Consider the following 23,220-nt stretch of genomic DNA (forward strand, 5'->3'; position numbering starts at 1 on the left):
ACATTCATATACTGGCCATCTCTGAAACTAATTCCTTTGATACAGCAGTAGCAATACAGGGATATATCATCTACAGAAAATACAGGAATGCCCATGGTGGAGGTGTTGCTGTATATGTTCAGAGTCATATTCCTGTAAAGCTTAGAGAGGATCTAATGTCAAATACTGTTAAAGTGTTGCGGTTGCAAGTTCACCTGCCTCATCTAGAGCTTCTTATTTTGGGGTGCTGCTACAGGCCATCAAGTGCTAACAGTCAGTATTTGAATAATATGTGTGCAATGCTTGATAATGTGTGTGATGTTAACAGAGAGGTCTATTTTCTGGGTGACCTGAACATTGACTGTTTAGCAACTAGCTGTCCTCTCAAGATGAAGCTTCTAACTGTGACTAAGGCCTGTAATATGACTCAGGTTATCACTCAACCAACTAGAGTGCATACCAATAGTGTTGGATCAGATCTTCACCAATGCTACAGAGCCTTGCTCCAAAGCAATATCAGTTTGCATTGTCTGTAGTGACCATGACATTGTGGCAATAATAAGGAAAGCCAAAGTGCCAAAGGTTGGGCCTAAAGTCATTTATAAGAGATCATAGAAAATGTTATTTTGTTGAAGATGTAAAAAATGTATATTGGTCTGATGTGTATGAGGAATTGAATCCAGATGCAGCACTGGAAGTATTAAAACAAGTATCAATGCTAATTGTTGACAAGCATGCACCTGTTAGTTTCCTAACTGTGAGAATTATTAGAGTTTCCTGGATTGATGATGAATTAAAAATAAAAAATGCTTCAAAGCAATTATGCCAAAGAGGTGGCAAAGAAGTCAGGCTGCTCAGCTGATTGGTTGACATGATGTAAATTGAGAAATATTGTGACTAAACATATATTACCAAACAAAGATGAATGACATAAAACACAATGGAAAAATACTTTGGAGTACCTTAAATGATGTTTAAGGGCAGAAAACCCAATTAATCTCCATCGTTCATTGAAGTTGATGGGTCATTTTTAACGAAACTTTTCGATATTGCCAATCATTTCAATGACTATTTCACTAGTAAAGTGGAAACTCAGAAGTGAAATGACAACATTGAACAGTGAACCATCATATTTTTGTATAAAATATCTAAAAATGAAAGTGAAGGATTGCTGTTTGGAATTTGGTCAAGTTTGTGTGGGAGAGGTGGAAAAACTATTGTTATCCATCAATAATGATAAGCCACCAGGTATAGACAACAGTGATTGGAAACTATTGAAAATGGTAGCAGACTGTATTATCGCTACTCTTTGCTATATCTTTAACCAAAGCCCAAATGAGTTTGTGCCACAGGCGTGGAAGGAAGCTAAAGTAATTCCACTGCCTAAAAATAGTAAAGCACCATTTGCTGGCTCTAACAGTCGCCCAATCAGTTTGCTGCCTGTTTTTAGTAAACTGATGGATAGGATTGTGTTTGACCAAATACAATGCTATTTTTCAGAGAACAAGTTAACTACTGACTTTCAGCATGCAAATAGAGAAGGGCACTCAACTTCTACTGCACTGACTCTGACTGATGATTGGTTAAAAGAAATAGATAATAAGATTATAGTTGGAGATGTATTGTTAGATTTCAGCGCAGCCTTTGATGTTATTAATCATACATTTTTATTGAAAACACTTTATATCACCTGCCATCACATGGTTGGAGAGTTATTTATCCAATAGAACCCAGAGAGCGTTCTTCAATGGAAGCTTCTCTAACATAAGATATGTACAGTGCAGTGTCCCAGGGGGGCAGTTGCCTTGGGCCATTACTGTTCACTACTTTAACAAAGGATTTGCCACTGGTCTTACATGAAGCTAGAATGACTATGTATGCAGATTCCACATGTCAGCTCCCAAAGCCAGTGAGCTCACTTAAATTCTAAATAATGAGTTAAAGTCAGTATCAGAGTGGGTGATTAATAATAAACTGTTCTTGAATACATGGTATTTAAGCCTGGTACGACCATTGAGCAAGTTTAGGAAGCTAAACTCCTAGGTGTATGACATTGGATGGTCAATTATCAAGTCATATTGACACATTTCTTGTGAAGATGGGGAGGGGTATGTCTGTTATAAAAATATGTTCTGCTTTTTGACACAACAATCAACTGTATTAGTTGTTTAGGCTCTGGTCTTGTCCCATCTTGATTACTGTCCAGTAATATGGTCAAGTGCAGCGAAGAAAGACTTGCTGCAGCTTGCTTAAAACAGACCCCCTAACTGCACATACAGAACAAACATAAACAACATGCATGCCAGTCTTTTCTGGTTGAGGGTTGACGAGAGATTAACTGCTTCTCTTCTAGTTTTATGAGAAATATTACTGTGGTGAAAAATCTAGATTGTCTGCATAATCAAATAACATTCAGCTCAGACACCTATACATACCCCACAATACATACCACCAGGGGTCTCTTCTCAGTCCCCAAGTCCAAAACAAATTTCCGGCAACACACAGTTTTATACAGAGCCATGATTGCAAACAGCAAATGTACCTTGAAAAAACAGATTAAAAACACACTAACACACATCATTTTTGTTGTTGTATTTTTTGTATAATTTTTTAGTTGCTTTGTTTGTATATCGTTGTATTTAAAATGTGTGTGACTGTCCTTGTCTATCAGTGTTTTGTTACTTGTCATGCTTTGTGTTTTTTGTGGACCCCAGGAAGAGTAGCTGCTGCTTCTGCAAAAGCTTATGGGGATCCAAATAAACAAATAAACAAACAGTGAACTCAGCCAGATGTTAGTCTGTACCAACTACAAAGACTTTATGATCGTGTGAAAAATGTGTGTTATGTATACAGCTCGTGGACTGTGGGATGGGAACTAGAGTTGGATGATTTGAGGACACACTATAAAACTGAGGAAAACATGCCTTCATTCTGATTACACAATAAACCCTGATTTCAACTCCACTTATGAGGTTCACTAGTGGTCACTTTCATCAAACTACAAATACGTGTCTTTAACATAAGTTTTGCATCATTAGAGAATATTATATTGTGTCCTTTGGTATTGAAACACTATACATTTACTTTTCAAATCTCCAGCTACTGTTTCTAAATGAGTTCCTCTTCTTCCCCATGCAGTGGCCAATGGAGGGCCTACGTCCTCCTCCCAGGGATCTGACTCTTACTCCTCGGCCTCCTCCCTGTCTTCCACCCCCCTCAGCTCCCTTAGTGGTCTCTCCCAGGTCCTCTTCCCCCCCGCCTTTGGCTCCGACATGGTGGACGTCTGCATCTCCACTGAGGACCGCTCTCGCCGCACCAGCAGCTCCGAACGCACCGCAGAGACCGCCATGCAGACTGACCTACACCCCCCCTTGGACTCTAACGCACCCCACTTGCCTCATGGAAGGCTGGTTGCCATGGAAACAAGCCGGACGCTAGGCGCCACTGTGATTTTGAAGGACACACCAATTCGGGGGAAAGGAGAGGGTCCTGTGGAAAGGGGAGGGGCTGGAGATAGGGGAAGGGGCAAAGGGGGTTTGTTGTCACCAGGGGAACAGGACGTGGCGCAGGACTCCCCGAAAACGGCGGTGCTTATGGCCTTGAGCAGACCGAGAAAGCCCATCAGACGATCCCAGAGCCATATCACAGTTACAGGTGAGGAGCAAAACTATGATCAGTTCATGTAAATAGTTCCCAGTCCACAGCGTATGATCCGCAAGAAATCCAAAGGTCTAAGAGAACAGAGGCCATGGAATCATAAATGGGAAATACATTGTTGTCAAAAAACAGTTTTTGGAATGTATCCCTCCCTCCTGTTTTTGATACATGAATAGCCATACCTGTATATCTAATCCTAACCCAGAGCAACTATCTCCTTCGCCACACTAGAGTTACCCAGAGTTCAGTTCAGTGCCTGTGGCTGTGGGTGCCTCTGGGTAATGAGATACGCCCTCTGAGCTTTAGGGAGATCCCCTCTGAGCTGGAGTCTGATGACCTGCACACGACCCCACTGGCCCTCCCTCTCACCAGGAAGTCAACGAAAACAACACTGAAGCCTTTTTCGCACTATAGGGCCAACCCGAACCAAACTGTGTTGGCCAGGACATTTTTAATTCACATTGTCCTTTCCAGCATGGTTTCAGAACTATGGTGTATGCTTAACCAGGCCAGCATTGCACAGCTCGACTTGGCTCAATAGTGTGAATCAGGCATTACTGTCTGAGGGTGCATTTCAATAGTCTATGCTCTCCTCTCCTTCAACTGCACTGACCTGAAAACAAAGAAAAGGTGAAAGCAAAATGGTGGTGAAACCGACAGTCGTGGCCAAAAGTTTTGAGAATGACACACATATTAATTTCCAAAGTTTGCTGGTTCAGTGTCTTTAGATATTTTTGTCAGATGTTACTATGGAATACTGAAGTATAATTACAAGTATTTCATAAGTGTCAAAGGCTTTTATTGACAATTACACAAAGTTGATGCAATTAGTCAATATTTGCAGTGTTGACCCTTCTTTTTCAAGACCTCTGCAATCCGCCCTGGCATGTTGTCAATTAACTTCTGGGCCACATCCTGACTGATGGCAGCCCATTCTTGTATAATCAATGCTTGGAGTTTGTCAGAATTTGTGGGTTTTTGTTTGTCCACCCGCCTCTTGAGGATTGACCACAAGATCTCAATGGGATTAAGTTCTGGGGAGTTTCCTGGCCTCGGACCCAAAATATCAATGTTTTCTTCCCCGAGCCACTTAGTTATCACTTTAGCCTTAGGGCAAGGTGGTCCATCGTGTTGGAAAAGGCATCGTTCGTCACCAAACTGTTCCTGGATGGTTGGGAGAAGTTGCTCTCGGAGGATGTGTTGGTACCATTCTTTATTCATGGCTGTGTTCTTAGGCAAAATTGTGAGTGAGCCCACTCCCTTGGCTGAGAAGCAATCCCACACATGAATGGTCTCAGGATGCTTTACTGTTGGCATGACACAGGACTGATGGTAGCACTCACCTTGTCTTCTCCGGACAAGCTTTTTTCCGGATGCCCCAAACAATCGGAAAGGGCATTCCTCAGAGAAAATGACTTTACCCCAGTCTTCAGCAATCCAATCCCTGTACCTTTTGCAGAATATCAGTCTTCCCCTGATGTTTTTCCTGGAGAGAAGTGGCTTCTTTGCTGCCCTTCTTGACACCAGGCCATCCTCTAAAAGTCTTTGCCTCACTGTGCGTGTAGATGCACTCACACCTGCCTGCTGTCATTCCTGAGCAAGCTCTGTACTGGTGGTGCCCCGATCCCGCAGCTGAATCAACTTTAGGAGACAGTCCTGGTGCTTGCTGGACTTTCTTGGGGGCCCTGAAGCCTTCTTCACAACAATTGAACCGCTCTCCTTGAAGTTCTTGATGATCCGATAAATGGTTGATTTAGGTGCAATATCCTTGCCTGTGAAGCCCTTTTTGTGCAAAGCAATGATGACGGTACGTGTTTCCTTGCAGGTAACCATGATTGACAGAGGAAGAACAATGATTCCAAGCACCACCCACCTTTTGAAGCTTACAGTCTGTTATTCGAACTCAATCAGCATGACGGAGAGATCACCAGCCTTATCCTCGTCAACACTCACACCTGTGTTAACGAGAGAATCACTGACATGATGTCAGCTGGTCCTTTTGTGGCAGAGCTGAAATGCAGTGGAAATGTTTTTTTGGGATTCCGTTCATTTGCATGGCAAAGAGGGACTTTGCAATGAATTGCAATTCATCTGATCACTCTTCATAACATTCTGGAGTATATGCAAATTGCCATCATACAAACTGAGGCAGCAGACTTTGTGAAAATTCATATTTGTGTCATTCTCAAAACTTTTGGCCACGACTGTACAGTAACAGGTATTTGATTTTACCCGATGGCTACTTTATGCAGATGAGGGAAAGGACACAAAGAAAGTCACTTCAGACTATTGAGATGCACCCCGAGTCATACTTTTGTTAATGTTATCCAGATGACTGCAGCAGAGGTTTCAAAATAACAGTGAATGTAACCATCTGTGTACAATACATCAATATTACCGGGTTCTTGTCTACTAGGAATGATTTACTGGAGAGGGCAGAGAATGTGACTGGATGAGAGATGAACAGTCTTTAACCTCTTACTGAAGAGTGTATCATCCACTTGTATTGGCCAGTGTGAGCATAGAACCATGCAAAGTCTAATGAATTATACTTTAAAATAACAAACACATACAATTATTTTTGTCATTTTTCTCTGTGAACCTCAATCTGGCAAAGGTACATCCACAAGCAAAGCATTTAACAAAGACCCATTTAACAAAGACAAAGAGATTACTTGTAACAAATGGGCTTTTCACATGGTAGTATTTGATTTAATTTAGTCAATTTACTTTAAAGGTGAATATGCAGAAATCGTGCCGCCATTTCCTGGTTGCTAAAATGTATCTTTTAGATTTTTTACTTTATTTATCGATTTTCAGATATAACAACAAAAACAGTACAACCGCAACCCCTCATTCTCCCATCCATCCATCCCCTCCCTCCCTCACTCCCTTCCTTCCTCCCTCCCAACCACCCACCCATCAAGACATCTATAAAAGTAAGTTAAATAGGGAAAAAAAAACAGAAACTAACAGTAATAGAAACAAAAACGATGGGGGAAAAAAGTTCAATAAAGATTATCAGCCCAAATGACCACTAGAACAGACATGACTTGCTTACCAAACTATGCAAGTTACACTAAGTAAAAGGCAGGCTCGCCACGTATTGTATTAATGGGGACCAGATTAAGTCTAACTTTTGTCGAGACCCATGCACAGTGTACCTAACCTTCTCCAGAGGCAGAGATGACATCACCTCCTTAACCCACTGCATAAAGGAATGGCGGCTTTGCAGTCTTCCAGTGAAAGAGGACAAGGCGGCGAGCTAGCAGAGTGGCGTGGTAGCATTCTGGTCTAGAGGAAGTTCCCCAAAAATGTCAGTGACTGGGTTGGGCCTGACAGTTGTGTTACACATATGTGAGAATGTATCAAAAATGGGGTCCCAGAGGCCACTCAAAGATTGGCATGACCAAAACGTGTGTCCCACAGTCGCTGCATCTCAAACACTTGGGGTCAACATTTGGGTATATTTTTGCCAATCTGTCATTTGAGTAATGGAGACGGTGCAAAAACTTAAACTGAATAAGCCCATGCCTTATTTAAAATGATGATGTGTGGGTACACTCAATACTTTGTTGCCATTTATCATCGGGTAGCTCGCCACCTATGTCTTGCTCCCATACAGATTTTGTATTTGCAAAGAAAGGCGGATTAATGTTCTGTATTATGTTGTATAATCTCGAGATTGCGCCCTTCAGATAAGGGTTAAGATCTAAGCATCTCTCGGCTGGACACTTAGTAGGCTCGAGTGTAAATGAATCTAAATCTTTTTTTGGCAAAGCTGTGAGTTTGCAGGTATCTAAAAATGTGTTGGGTATTGGGAATATTACGGTCAACCCACAGAGTATCGAATGAGACCAACGTGTTATCAACAAATAGGTCACAAAAATAACACCAGACCGCTCCTGTGCCAGAACTGGAATGTCGTGTCAATCTGTGACGCTGGGAAGAGATGATTAAATGTTAATGGAGAGCAGCCGCTTGCTTGTTTAAGGATAAAGTGACTTCGGAATTGGGACCAGATTTTAAGGGAGGGTTGCTAAAATTCTAAAAGTTCACCTAATTTCAGTTTGTGTGACTAAATAAGCAATGTGTAGTGTAGAGAATCAATGTACATTCTAAACCGCTGTGAAGTATATTGTCAACAATCAAAAATATTGTATTTTCAGCATTTTGAAAGATGCAAAAACTAAATTTAAGAACGGGAAGCATAGAAATAGCACACATATAACAGATCTACAGTGCATTCGGAAAGTATTCAGACCTATTGACTTTATCCACATTTTGTTACGTTACAGCCTTATTCTAAAATGGATAAAAATGTGTTTTTTTCTCATCAATCTACACATAATAAACCATAATGACAAAACAAAAGCAGGTTTGTAGAATTTTTTGCAAATGTATTTTTTACATTTTAATTATCGTATTTACATGAGTATTCAGACCCTTTACTCAGTACTTTGTTGAAGCACCTTTGGCAGCGATTACAGCCTAGAGTCTTCTTGGGTATGACTCTACAAGCTTGGCACACCTGTATTTGGGCACTTTCCCCTATTCTTCTCTGCAGATCCTCTCAAGCTCTGTCAGGTTGGATGGGGAGCGTTGCTGCACAGCTATTTTCAGGTCACTCCAGAGATGTTCGATCGGGTTCTGGGCTATGGCTGGGCCACTCAAAGACATTCAGAGACTTGTCCCAAAGCCACTCCTGCGTTGTCTTGGCAGTGTGCTTAGGGTCGTTGTCCTGTTGGAAGGTGAACCTTCGCCCCAGTCTGAGGTCCTGAGCCCTCTGAAGCAGGTTTCCATCAAGGACCTCTCTGTACTTTGCTCCGTTCATCTTTCCCTCGATCCTGACTAGTCTCCCAGTGTCTGCTGCTCAAAATCATCCCCCCAGCATGATGCTGCCACCACCATGCTTCACCGTAGGGATGGTGCCAGGTTTCCTCCAGACGTGACGCTTGGCATTCAGGCCAAAAAGTTCAATGTTGGATTTAATCAGACCAGAGAATTTTGTTTCTCATGGTCTGAGAGTGCTTTAGGTGCCTTTTGGCAAACTCCAAGTTGGCTGTCATGTGCCTTTTATTGAGGAAAGGCTTCCATCTGGCCACTCTACCATAAAGGTGTGATTGGTGGAGTCCTGAAGAGATGGTTGTCCTTCTGGAAGGTTCTCCCATCTCCACAGAGGAACTCTAGATCACTGTCAGAGTGACCATCGGGTGGGTTCTTGGTCACCTCACTGACCAAGGCCCTTCTCCCCTGATTTCTCAGTTTGGCCTAGCGGCCAGCTCTAGGAAGAGTTTCGGTGGTTCCAAACTTCCCCCATTCCAGAATGATGGAGGCCGCTGTGTTCTTGGGGACCTTCAATGCTGCAGAAATGTGTTGGTACCCTTCCCCAGATCTGTGCCTCGACACAATCCGGGCTCGGTGCTCTTCGACCTCATGGCTTGTTTTTTTCTCTAACATGCACTGTCAAATGTGGGACCTTATATAGACAGGTGTGTGCTTTTCCAAATCATGTCCAATCAATTTAATTTACCACAGGTGGACTTCAATCAAGTTGTAGAAACATCTCAAGGATGATTAATGGAAACAGGATTCACCTGAGTTCAATTTCGAGTCTCATAGCAAAGGGTCTGAATACTTTTTTCATAAAAAAAAAAAAACCTGTTTCCACTATGTCATTATGGGGTATTGTGTGTAGATTGATGATTTAAAAAAAAACGATTTCAGGGTAAGGCTGTAACGTAAACAAATGTGGAAAAGGGAAGGGGTTGGAATACTTTCTGAATGCACTGTACTTCTTCTTAGACTGGCTTTCAACGAGAATGACAGATATATAACTCACATTTCTATGTCAATTTGGTTGGGTTTCCCAAAAATGTACAGCTTTAACAAGTGAAATTGTTCTGCTCCTTAACCACTCATTTGATACCAGAGCCTTCATGTCATAACTCTTCCTATATGTTAGGAGTCGCCTGATATCTCCCATCTATCCTACAGCACACTGAACAAAAATATAAACACAACATGTAAAGTGTTTGTCCCATGTTTCATTAGCTGAAATGAAAGATCCCAGAAATGTTCCAAACGCACAAAAACGCACAAAAATTCCAGAAGCACAAAAATGTCTCTCAAAGTTTGTGCACACATTTGTTTTACATCCCTGTTAGTGAGTATTTCTCCTTTGCCAAGATAATCCATCCACCTGACAGGTGTGGCATATCAAGAAGCTGATTAAATAGCATGATCATTACACAGGTGCACCTTGTGGTGGGGACAATAGGAGCACTCTAAAATGTGCAGTTTTGTCACAGAACACAATGCCACAGATGTCTCAAGTTTTCAGGGAATGTGCATTTTAAATGTTGACTGCAGGAATGTCCACCAGAGCTGTTGCCAGAAAATTGAATGTTCATTTCTCTACCACAAGACACCTCCAATGTCGTTTTAGAGAATTTGGCAGTACTTCCAACCAACCTCAGAACCGCAGACTAGTGTAACCACGCTAGCCCAGGACCTCCACATCCGGCTTCTTTGCCTGTGGGATCGTCTGAGACCTGCCACCCGGACAGCTAATGAAAAAATCAATTTTGTGGGGAAAACCGAATTCTGATTGGCTGGGCCTGGCTCCCCAGTGGGTGGACCTGGGACCGAAGAAGGTGGGTCTATGCGCCCACCCATGGCTGCGCCCCTGCCCAGTCATGTGAAATCCATATATTAGGGCCTAATTGATTATTCTTTATTAACAGTGTACTGGAAACACTCAACCATTGCTACTCCAACTTCCGGGATACCTACAAGGCCCTTCCTCCTTTCGTCAAATCTGACCACGACTCCATTTTGCTCCTCCATTTCCATAGGCAGAAACTCAAACAAGAAGTACCCGTGATGAGGACTATTCAATGCTGGTCTGACCAATCGGAATCCACGCTTCAAGATTGTTTTGATCATGCAGACTGGGATATGTTCCAGGTAGTCTCCGAAAATAACATTGACAAATATACTGATACGGTGACTGAGTTTATCAGGACGTGCATAGGAGATGTTGTACCCTATTAAAACCTACCCTAACCAGAAACCGTAGATAGATGGCAAAATTCGTGCAAAACTGAACGCGCAAACCACCACACTTAACCATGGCAAGTGGACTGGGAATATGGCTGATTAAAAACAGTGTAGTTATTCCCTCCGCAAGGCAATCAAACTGGCAAAGCGTCAGTATAGAGACAAAGTGGAGACGCAATTCAACAGCTCAGACATGAGTTGTATGTGGCAGGGTCTACAGACAATCACGGACTACAAAAGAAAAACCAGCAATGTCACGGACACCGACGTCTTGCTTCCGGACAAGCTAAACACATTCTTCGCCCGCTTTGAGGATAACACAGTGCCACCAACGCGGCATGCTACCAAGGACTGTGGGCTCTCCATCTCCGTGGCCGACATGAGTAAGACATTTAAGCGTGTTAACCCTCGCAAGGCTGCCGGCCCAGACGGCATGCCTGGACGCATCCTCTGAGCATGCGCAGACCAGCTAGCTGGTGTGTTTACCGACATATTCAATCTCTCCGTACCCCAGTCTGCTGTTCCCACACACATCAAGATGTCCACCATTGTTCCTGTACCCAATAAAGGTAAGGTAACTGAACTAAATGACTATTGCCCCCAAGCACTCACTTCCGTCATCATGAAGTGCTTTGAGAGACTAGTCAAGGATCATATCACCTCTAGCTTACTGGCCACCCTAGACCCACTTCAATTTGCTAACCGCCCCAATAGATCCACAGACGATGCAATGCACACTGCCCTATCCCATCTGGACAAGAGGAATACCTACGTAAGAATGCTGTTCTTTGACTATAGCTCAGCATTCAACACCATAGTACCCTCCAAGCTCATCATTAAACTCAAGGCCCTGGGTCTGAACCCCACCCTGTACAACTGAGTCCTGGACTTCCTGACGGGCCGCCCCCATGTGGTGAAGGTAGGAAACACGCCCACTTCGCTAATCCTCAACACTGGGGCCCAACAAGGGTGCATGCTCAGCCCCCTCATGTACTCCCTGTTCACCCATGACTGCGTGGCCACGCAAGCCTCCAACTCAATCATCAAGTTTGCAGACGACACAACAGTAGGGGCTTGTTTACCAACAATGATGAGACAGCCTACAGGGAGGAGGTGAGGGCTCAGGGAGTGTGGTGCCAGGAAGACAACCTCACACTCAACGTCAACAAAACAAAAGAGATGATCGTGGACTTCAGGAAACAGCAGAGGGAGCACCCCCCTATCCACATTGACGGGACTGCAGTGGAGAAGATGGAAAGCTTCAAGTTCCTCGGCATACACATCACTGACAAACTGAAATGGTCCACCCACACAGACAGTGTGGTGAAGAAGGCGCAACAGCGCCTGCCGTACCTCCTGGTATGGCAACTGCACCGCCCACAACCACAGGGCTCTCCAGAGGGTGGTGGGGTCTGTCCAAAACATCACTGGGAGCAAACTACCGGCACTCCAGGACACCTACAGCACCCAATGTCACAGGAAGGCCCAAAAAATCATCAAGGACAACAACCACCCGAGCCACTGCCTGTTCACCCCGCTATTATCCAGAAGGTGAGGTCAGTACAGGTGCATCAAAGCTGGGACCAAGAGACTGAAAAACAGCTTCTATCTCAAGGCCATCAGACTGTTAAATAGCCATCAATAACACATTAGAGGCTGCTGCCTACATACATAGACTTGAAATCACTGGCCACTTTAATAAATGGAACACTAGTCACTTTAATAATGTTTACATATTTTGCATTACTCATCTTATATGTATATACTGTATTCTGTTCTACTGTATCTTAGGTCTGTGCCGATCTGACATTGCTCGTCCATATATTTATACTACCGTTCAAAGTTTAGGGTCACTTAAAAAATGTCCTTGTTTTTGAAAGAAAAGCAAAAAAATTGTAAATTTAAAATAACATGAAATTGATCAGAAATACAGTGTAGACATTGTTAATGTTGTAAATGACTATTGTAGCTGGAAACGGCAGATTTTTAAAATGGCATATCTACATACAGTAGGCGTACAGAGGCCCATTATCAGCAACCATCTGTTACGCACGCCTTTGAGAAGAGGGAACGCAACTCCCTGCTACAACTCAACTCTCTGAAGTGCAAGAGGTATGGACTGTAGGTACGAGTAAGGATGACACAAAAGCAGAATTTACCGTTTACTAGAATTTATTTTCTTACACGGTAATATGGGGAAAAGGGGCTGGACGGAACCAAAGCAAAGAAAGTAAATATCAAAGTTCCCCCTCTCCTATCTAACCTGCCTACCCACTTAACTTACCTAACTTAACACCGCCTGGTGCCCTAACCAAATTACAGGGGGTGGTCCGCCCAGGTCTTACCTAGTGTGCCTAGACAGTAAATATACTACGGGTATATGTATGCCCTCGGGCCTCTTGCCTAAGCACTCCCAAAGTGCCTTCTCCTTCCCCCCTGGGAACAAACGAAACAGAGTAATTATTAACGATTTCACAAACACTCACAAACACAGGACATAGAAAAACTGCTACCAACAACAACAGAACTGCTACCAACAACAGTACATACCACACTTTCTGATACACAACCAACACTATATCACAATCTAATTTCTCTCGATCTTTCCAAAATATTCAATTCTCTCTCTAATATTCAATTCTCTCTCTAATATTCAATTCTCTCTCTAATATTCAATTCTCTCTCTGATCTCCAAATCTCTCCTCTCTCAATCTCTTGGGCAGAACACTGGCTTTTATCTTCAGGTGGCAATGGTGATTAGTGTCAGCTGCTTCTTGACGAGGGGGCGGGGTCAGCTCCAATCATCAATTAGCCTGGGGGTAGACCAATCAGCTGGTTGGGGAGTACTTCCAGAAGCCATCTCCTGAAACACACACTCAAATACAAAACAGAACACAGAAACTGGGGAACGTAACACCATCACTCCTGTGTTCCAATGACACGTTGTGTTAGCTTATCCAAGTTTATCTTTTTAAAAGGCTAATTGACTATTAGAAAACCATTTTGTAATTATGTTAATACAGCTGAAACATGTTGTTCTGATTAAAGAAGCAATAAAACTGGCCTTCTTTAGACTAGTTGAGTATCTGGAGCATCAGCATTTGTGGGTTCGATTACAGGCTCAAAATAGCCAGAAACAAAGAACTTTCTTCTGAAACTCATCAGTCTATTCTTGTTCTGAGAAATGAAGGCTAACATAGTCTTCAAACATAGTCTGGGACAGTTGTTGGATGCGATAGATCCTAAATTAATACAACCACTAGTATAAAAAAAGCATTTAAAAAAACGCTTTATGCAATGTGCCGGACATAACAGATCAGAACATTTAGCTTGAAATGTTTCCAAACTATTAGGGTAATTCTTCACATTATAAGCACAGCAATGCGCACATGGTAGTAGGCTATAAGCGGAATGTTCCATTAGCTGAAAACACCATTATCAAAAGTGACCGCAAAAGCAATTATGCATGTAATGCTTTTATTATAAAGGTGCATTTTTGTAATGAAAATGATCTTCCCCAAACCTTACTCAAGCGCTGCTTATGTATGCCAGATTGCTCTACACCACTTGTAAAGCGGATTAATGAGCTTTATTATATTAAGAAGTTATTTGGCCACTTCAGTTGTGATACAAACCTTGTCAAAACCATATAGGCCTATCAGCTAGGCTACATGAGGTGTGCTACTATGAATTGAAAAAGTTGGGGGAAAAAGCATTGTTTCTTATGCTTGGCATCATTCACAGGTGATAATATATCATTCACAAGTGATAGGTTAATATTGTCACCCATCAGACTATTCCTGATTTAATCTTGTCTTTACATATACTAAATAATATGTGTAAAATTTGTTTTGATTCAGAATGGACCATTATCATGCACCTGCTTCGAAACGGGCAGCGGGAAAAAATAAATGTCATCTAATCACTTGAATATATCGAATGGAGGACGGTATGCTAAACTCCTGTTGTAAATACTGTATAAGCAATGTGCTTAATATTAGGAAAGGTGAGAAATAAATATAGTAGACCTAGCCTATAGAAAGCTGATGGGATCCTCCTCTTTTTAGTAGATGCCATCACTCTGTTTTCTCGCGCAAATGCATAGCCTATAGAAATGTTGTGCAACATGAGCTCATGGGCTCTCATGAAGTGTTTGATTAGATTTTCGATTACATTTGCATTGACGTCAGAGTGATTAGAGGGACAATAGAGTGCTGAGGACCAGGCAGTTTGAAAGTTTGGTAGGCTATTAATCTTGGGGGTAGGTGTCCCGCTAGCGGGATTGAAGCCGACAACATCCGGGGGAAATTGGAGGGCGCGCAATATTTTTTTGTTGTTGTAATATTAAACATTCATGAACATCTTATATCATTTAAAAGCTTATGTTCTTGTTAATCCAGCTGCATTGTCAGATTTCAAAAAGGCTTCACGGCGAAAGCATACCATGCGATTATCTGAGGACAGAGCCCCACATCAAGATATTTTTCAACCAGCACAGGCTTCACAAAATCACAAATAGCGATGAAATAAATCACTTACCTTTGAAGATCTTCCTCTTTTGTTCAATAAAATGCTTCTTTATATGCCAAAAAGTCAGTTTAATTGGCGCCATTGATTTCAGTAATCCACTCGTTCAAAATGCAGACAAAGGAGTCCAAAAAGCTACTGGTAAACTTCGTCCAAACAAGTCGAACAACGTTTCTATTTAATCCTCAGGTAGTCTAAAATGTAAATAAACTGTAATATTTAACACAGAAAGTACTGTGCTCAATAGGAAAGGAAAATTCGTAAGCACACGCCTTCTCCCTCACACGCCGAAAGACTGATTTGGTCCAGGTGCTCTTCCAACAAAAACACCAAATACTTGTTAGTTTTTCAAAAAAGAACCCTAATACCTTGAATAACCTTGACTGTTGACATCTAGTGGAAGCCATAGGAATTGCAATTTGGGTGACGGACATAGGGGTTTCCAATAGGTTTCCATAATAAGAGCCTGGGAGCTGAAAAAACAAATTCTGGTTAGATTTTCTTGGGATTTTTGCATGCCCTATCAATTCTGTTATAGTCTCAGACATTGTTCTAACAGTTTTAGAAACGTCATAGTGTTTTCTATCCAATGCTACCAATTACATGCATATCCTGGCTTCTGGGCCTGAGTAACAGGCAGTTAATTAGTAACAGGCAGCCTAATTACCGTGACTACATGGAATTTGACTGCTTTCATGACTCGTGTGGCGGTAATACGGTCACCGCAACAGCCCTATTCATCAATGTTTGCTTCATTCATGTGACTGACCATACTGGGTCATTCTTCTCTCTAAACTGAGACCTTGAAACTGCTTCATTCTCAAAACAAGGGTCTGCGCATACTGCCAAATTCCAGATACTGATAGTGAGGATTTGTCACTTGCATGAACACAGAAATTGGTTATTAGAAAAGCACAAACAAAGCATTTTCTGTCAGATTCCCTCCTCTTATCACTCAATCTGTGATAATTATCATTACATTTTATAGGTAAACCTTAGCTTATAGCTTCTATCATATGGTTCTATACTTTTGAGTAAGGGAAATCAACACATAAAACCAGACACTTCATAATTTCAAACCCTTCATTCTAGGTTGTACAATTCTTCTTGTAAAATCATGGGTTAACACATTTGCTCCATACAGTTACACATATGCTTCATTACACAATCCCGTTTGGACGGGATCTCTCTCCATACTCACTCAACGTGGACTCATGTGGCATGAGAGGCATGAGATAAAAGGCAGTTGATAGCTTTGAGTGGATGCGGTGTACTGGCTGCTGGCACGGACTCAGGTCTCACGGTAGAAGTAAGGACTATAGTGAACGCCATTGTCGCAATTACTTCAGCCGGTTAGAGGGGGTGAGGTTAACACTATGCTCTCGGACGATTTATCCCTTCCATGCATCTAAATACCATCTGTGGTCACATTCACCATAAACTCGAGAGAGGACAGACCAGAACAACAGTTTAGTTTATGGCATTTCTGATTCAGGAAATCCAGACAAATGATTTACTTTATGAAACATTTTTCACTGTATGACAAATTATTACTACTACCAATATTCTTAATACAAATGTCTAAGACAAATGTCAAAGAGAAAACCAACACACAGTTGAAACAATTTATTTTCTCAAAATTGGCTTATACTCCCCTATCATGGCAATCTCACTGCAGAGTTACAGGGTGATGGAGTCAGAGGGCTAATCCTTAGGGATAAATCACAACTGTCCAGCAGACCCAATCTGGTGCAATTTTTCTTTGAAGCAAGACAAAAACAAAGTAAACAAAACAACAGCAATACACTTCTTCATATATCACTCGATATACTTCATATATCACTTGAGATGGGGAAACTTAAATCCATTTTGAGTAACTGTCAACCACTACCAACATATTTCTTCTTTTTATAGGCAGGCATGTGAACAAAATCTATTTGCATATTTACCAAAGGCCCCCAGGGGACTGGTAATGCCCCCTTTGGACACATGACTCACATCGTGATTCATGCATCCCCAAAAAACAACACTGCCTGTTAAATCAAAATAACAAATTCAATTAGAATTACAACCCTTGATGACTCCATCTTAACTTAATTGTATCCCATATGGTAATTCAAGGAACAGTAAAAAAGACTAGAGACAGGTATCCCATATTCAGGGGCAGCGCTCACTCTCTCTCTTTCTCTCGTTCCCGAATCACACACAGGACTGTTGATACATTCTAAACTTCTTCCTAATTTTCTAGTGTTTACATAGCCCATTTAAATCTCACCCAATGTCTCTAGTCTTTCTAGTGAGGGTGATCAGGTCTCACCAGGAAGTCAGAACAGAGGTCAGAGATCATTCAAGCCCAGTAAGTGATTGTTTGTTTCCCTGTACATCAAACATTATTTAAAGATATTTCAAACATTTTGTGTACCTGATTTACATTGGGTTTTTCAGTACATTCCTTATGAAGGTGGGTTGTGTGTGGGTGCTGGCGTGTGTGTGGTAAAAATTGTAGGGTAAAAACAAACTAAATGGCTATGCCTTACTTAATTTGGGAGCTCCCTCAACAGCTGGATTCGGGCACCTTTACACTGCACAGTACAGTCTCAATAACTGCTCTCCTAAGGCACCTGCCTCAGGAAGCCCCTCAAAGGGAAAGACACAGAACCATTGGAAAACATATTTACAAAAGTCTTGGTAGTGGACATTCCATACATTCTGGAAGAAAGAAAATAAACATCTTAATCGAGTTTACTGCATCTTGTGCAGGAAGTCTTGATAAACCCATGCGCATACAGAATTATACTTCAGACACATCAGATGATACAGTGTCCCGTCAAGCTGAATAGGTACCTTTTTAAAGTAAACAGTCCCAGAGCTCCTCTCTTGTAATCATTGTCATTTTGACCTGTTGCATTCACATACAGTTCTGTACAAACTGTCCCTGGGACATAAACTAGTCAAAATATGAAACCTGCTAGGACCTTCAAAAGGTTGGTGCAGGCTTATCAGCTCAATATTCGTTACTAAAACATTTACTTGGAACTACTTATACTGGACACAGTTCCATGAAATGGAAACAGATTATTGTTTTAGATGACATTACTTACTTAAATCAATGGACACAGTTCTATGTAATGGAAACAGATGATTGTTTTTGATGAAATTACCTTCTTACTTAAACCACTGGTGCTACCCAAACTATAGAACTGAGTAATAATAATTGGAAATTGTCAAAAACGTGTCTTATTCAATTCAATTATGTTCGTCATGTGACCTTGTATTAAAACATTTACTTCTTCAAATTACTAAGACATTGCATTATTAGAGTGCAATCTGAAAGCCAATTACCATTCACTTTGTTACTTTCACTAGTCTTCATATCTGTTTCCCTCAACTTGGACTACCTTCCCAATAGGAAGACCTTCTCAATCTAATACACTCTGATCACACTTTCTGTTTCATACTTATTAAATGTCCATTATTTCAAGATTAACATGTGATTTATAAAATACAGGGTATGGGGTTTATTTCAAAATGTATTACCAGGGTGGTGAAAATCTCATAATAGTTTATAGTTTTATTGGTTACGGGTAAGTTAAGTCCCATACAATGCTTTAACCTTATCTTTATCACATGATCTGTAATGGGACCACCCTGAACATTTCTCAGAATACCTTTTACTTTACAACACTTACGTACATCTACGTGTGGGTGTGCAAGTTGATTATTATTATTTATATTGTTACTTCATCATCTCCAGTAACCCATTCTAATCAATATTATGTTACTTTATCTCTAGTAACCCATTATACATTTGTGTTACATCACAAATTCCTCTACACCAGTTTTCCTGTCATACAAGGGTTTAAATATTCACTCTAGTGTTCCATTTAACAGCATATTCAGAAATAATACTCTCTTCTTTCGTATCTCCATACAGAATCCCTATTTATCATTATACATCTTTAGTTATTCACATCCACACCACCTACAACGATCACAGCGCAGCAGCCCGAGAGGTACACATATCATGTTCTTGTAACGACGTTCCTCCTCCTCTCCATTTTCGGAGAAGGAGGAGTATTGAGGGAACCAAGGCGCAGCGAAGTTTGAACACATAATGATTTATTAAATAAACGAAATAGACAAAGACGACGTAGACAGAAAACGAACTATACTTGAATAAACTACAAAACAAATAAACGATGAAAACAGACCTGGACACGAACTTACATATAACTTGAAGAACGCACGAACAGGTACAACACTACAAACAAACGCTACAGTCCCATGTGGCGTAACATCACACAGACACAGGAGACAACCACCCACAAACAAACAGTGTGAATGCCCTACCTAAATATGACTCTTGATTAGAGGAAAATGCAAACCACCTGCCTCTAATCAAGAGCCATACCAGGCAAACCAAAACCAACATAGAAACGAATAACATAGACTGCCCACCCAAAACACATGCCCTGACCATAAACACATAAAAACAACATAAAACAGGTCAGGACTGTTACAGTACCCCCCCCTCAAGATGCGCACGCCGGGCGCACAAGCACAAAGTCCAGGGGAGGGTCCGGGTGGGCAGTTAACCACGGTGGTGGCTCCGGTTCAGGACGCTGTCCCCGCACCACCATAGTCACTCCCCTCTTCTTTCTACCCCTTCCACTGACCACCCAAACATTAGCTTCCCCTAAATAAACAGCTAGCACCGGGACAAAGGGCAGCACCGGGACAAGGGGTAGCACCGGGACAAGGGGCAGCACCAGAACAAGGGGCAGCACCAGGATAAGGACCATCACTGGAATAAGGGGCAGCACCGGGACAAGGGGCAGCACCGGGACAAGGGGCAGCACCGGGACAAGGGGCAGCACCGGGACAAGGGGCAGCACCGGGACAAGGGGCAACACCGGGACAAGGGGCAGATCCCGGCTGAAGGACTCTGGCAGGTCCTGTTTGGACGGCTCTGGCAGGTCCATGCAGGCTGACGGCTCTCGACGCTCATGGCAGACTGACGGCTCTCTACGCTCATGGCAGGCTGACGGCTCTCGACGCTCATGGCGCTCTGACGGCTCTGGCTGCTCATGGCTCTCTGACGGCTCTGGCTGCTCATGGCTCACTGACGGCTCTGGCTGCTCATGGCTCGCTGGCGGCTCTGGCAGATCCTGTCTGGTTGGCGGCTCTGGCAGATCCTGTCTGGTTGGCGGCTCTGGCAGATCCCGTCTGGTTGGCGGCTCTGGCAGATCCTGTCTGGTTGGCGGCTCTGGCAGATCCTGTCTGGCGGGCGGCTCTGTAGGCTCATGGCAGACGGGCGGCTTTGCAGGCTCATGGCAGACGGGCGGCTTTGCAGGCTCCTGGCAGACGGATGGCTCAGATGGCGCTGGGGAGACGGATGGCTCAGATGGCGCTGGGGAGACGGATGGCTCAGATGGCGCTGGGGAGACGGATGGCTCAGATGGCGCTGGGGAGACGGATGGCTCTGGCCGGATATGGCGCACTGTAGACCTGGTGCGTGGTGCCGGAACTGGAGGCACCGTGCTAATGACAAGCACCTTCCTACTAATGCGGGGAGCAGGGACAGGGCACACTGTATTCTCAAAGCCTACTCTATCCCTGATGCGTGGTACCGGCACTGGTGACGCCGGGCTGAGGACAAGCACATCAGGATTAGTAGGGGGAGAATATACAGTGTGTACAGGGCTCTGGAGACGCACTGGTAGCTTAGTGCGTGGGCCCGGAACTGGAGGCACCGGGCTAAATACACGCACCACAGGGAGAGTGCGTGGAGGAGGAACAGGGCTCAGGATACGCACTGGTAGCCTAGTGCATAGTGTAGACACTGTAGGTACTAGGCTGGGGCGGGGAGGTGGTGCCGGAAATACCGGACCGTGGAGGCGTACTGGCACTCTTGAGCATTGAACCTGCCCAACCTTACCTGGTTGAATGCTCCCGGTTGCCCGACCAGTGCGGGGAGGTGGAATAACCCGCACCGGCCTATGTAGGCGAACCTGGGAAACCATGCGTAAGGCAGGTGCCATGTATGCCGGCCCGAGGAGACGCACTGGAGACCAGACGCGTTGAGCCGGCCTCATGACACCTGGCTCAATGCCCAATCTAGCCCTCCCAGTGCGGGGAGGTGGAATAACCCGCACTGGGCTATGCACTCGTACAGGAGACACCGTGCGCTCTACTGCGTAACACGGCGCCTGCCCGTACTCCCGCTCTCCACGGTAAGCCTGGGAAGTGGGCGCAGGTCTCCTACCTGCCCTTGGCCCACTACCCTTTAGCCCCCCCCCAAGAAATTTTTGGGAGTTACTCACGGGCTTTTTCGGCTTCCGTGCCAGACGCGTTCCCTCATAGCTCCGGTTCCTCTCTCCGGTAGCCTCCGCTCTCCTCAGTGCCTCCAGCTGTTCCCATGGGAGGCGATCTCTACCAGCTAGGATCTCCTCCCATGTGTAGACACCCTTTCCATCCAGAACATCGTCCCATGTCCATTGCTCCTTCTTTTCCTGTCCCTTTCTCCTTTGACTCCGCTGCTTGGCTCTGGAGAGGTGGGTGGTTCTGTAACGACGTTCCTCCTCCTCTCCATTTTCGGAGAAGGAGGAGTATTGAGGGAACCAAGGCGCAGCGAAGTTTGAACACATAATGATTTATTAAATAAACGAAATAGACAAAGACGACGTAGACAGAAAACGAACTATACTTGAATAAACTACAAAACAAATAAACGATGAAAACAGACCTGGACACGAACTTACATATAACTTGAAGAACGCACGAACAGGTACAACACTACAAACAAACGCTACAGTCCCATGTGGCGTAACATCACACAGACACAGGAGACAACCACCCACAAACAAACAGTGTGAATGCCCTACCTAAATATGACTCTTGATTAGAGGAAAATGCAAACCACCTGCCTCTAATCAAGAGCCATACCAGGCAAACCAAAACCAACATAGAAACGAATAACATAGACTGCCCACCCAAAACACATGCCCTGACCATAAACACATAAAAACAACATAAAACAGGTCAGGACTGTTACAGTTCTCGAGGAAATGTCAGTGTCCGTGGGCATCAATGAACCTCATTGTTTCCAGCCCTTAACCATCTCAGCTGTTGCCCTCTCAAACTTTTCAATGGCTTCTCGTGTCAGTGCTCACTACATGTAGATTGATGGGCGGTGGTGTTCACTATATGTATCGTCAACGGTTCCTTATGGTTTCTCGACCACATAGACACTTCTCTTATAAATGCCTACAGACAATTGTCAGTGGAGCCTCCTGCCCTCACTTTAGTCTTCTCCTAAGACTAACTTGCCGCTACTTCCTATACATTTATAATAACCGTAGATAACGTAATAGATTGGACTCAGCTAACAGAACTGGTTGGAGTACTTATTCAGACACGCACAGTAATCTCCCATATTACCTCTTTCACACCCAAGCTAGTCCCCTGACAGCTTCCATTCACTCAGTACTTAATAGTCTTATTTATCCAAATTCCAATCCCTTTATTATCCTAATTTCACTCCTCTTGTTATCCAAATTTCAATCAGCTTAACACGCCCTTTCACACTCACACAACTTTCACTTAGTACTATTCCCAAACACACTCAGTAATCTCCCTTATTACTCCATGTACCTCTTCAATTATTCTCTTGTCGTTACTTCCTATGCACCATATGTATCTCCTATACATATAGAATAGCACCTGGTCTATTGTTAGTCACTGCAGAACACGTACTGTAGACACTTCTCTTATAAATGCCTACAGACAGCTGTCAGCGGGGCTTTCCATGGTACCGTTACTTGCTCTCGCTGTAGTCTTCTCTCTAAGTCTGTCATATGTATCACTACCACGGTTCTTCCATAGTCTCTACAGTCGCCATAGTCTCTACAGTACCTATGCTCTTTATAGTATCTATAGTCTCACGTCTTTATACTCTCTCAGTGTCTATAATCTTAGAGGTTTATGTAGTCATAA

At 43.2% G+C, this 23,220-nt stretch overlaps 1 protein-coding gene across 1 annotated transcript in view; it reads left to right on the top strand.

Annotated features, from left to right (window-relative positions):
* The window catches only part of LOC129859539 (PDZ domain-containing protein 7-like), a 54,201-nt gene that overhangs the window by 10,874 nt on the left and 20,107 nt on the right, over positions 1–23,220 (top strand). The window contains exon 7 of the mRNA XM_055929420.1: positions 3,118–3,633. Coding sequence (XP_055785395.1) covers positions 3,118–3,633 — 516 coding nt within the window. The remainder of the gene's footprint in view (positions 1–3,117; positions 3,634–23,220) is intronic.

Source organism: Salvelinus fontinalis, chromosome 1 (assembly GCF_029448725.1).
Source record: "Salvelinus fontinalis isolate EN_2023a chromosome 1, ASM2944872v1, whole genome shotgun sequence".
NCBI classification, from domain to species: domain Eukaryota; kingdom Metazoa; phylum Chordata; class Actinopteri; order Salmoniformes; family Salmonidae; genus Salvelinus; species Salvelinus fontinalis.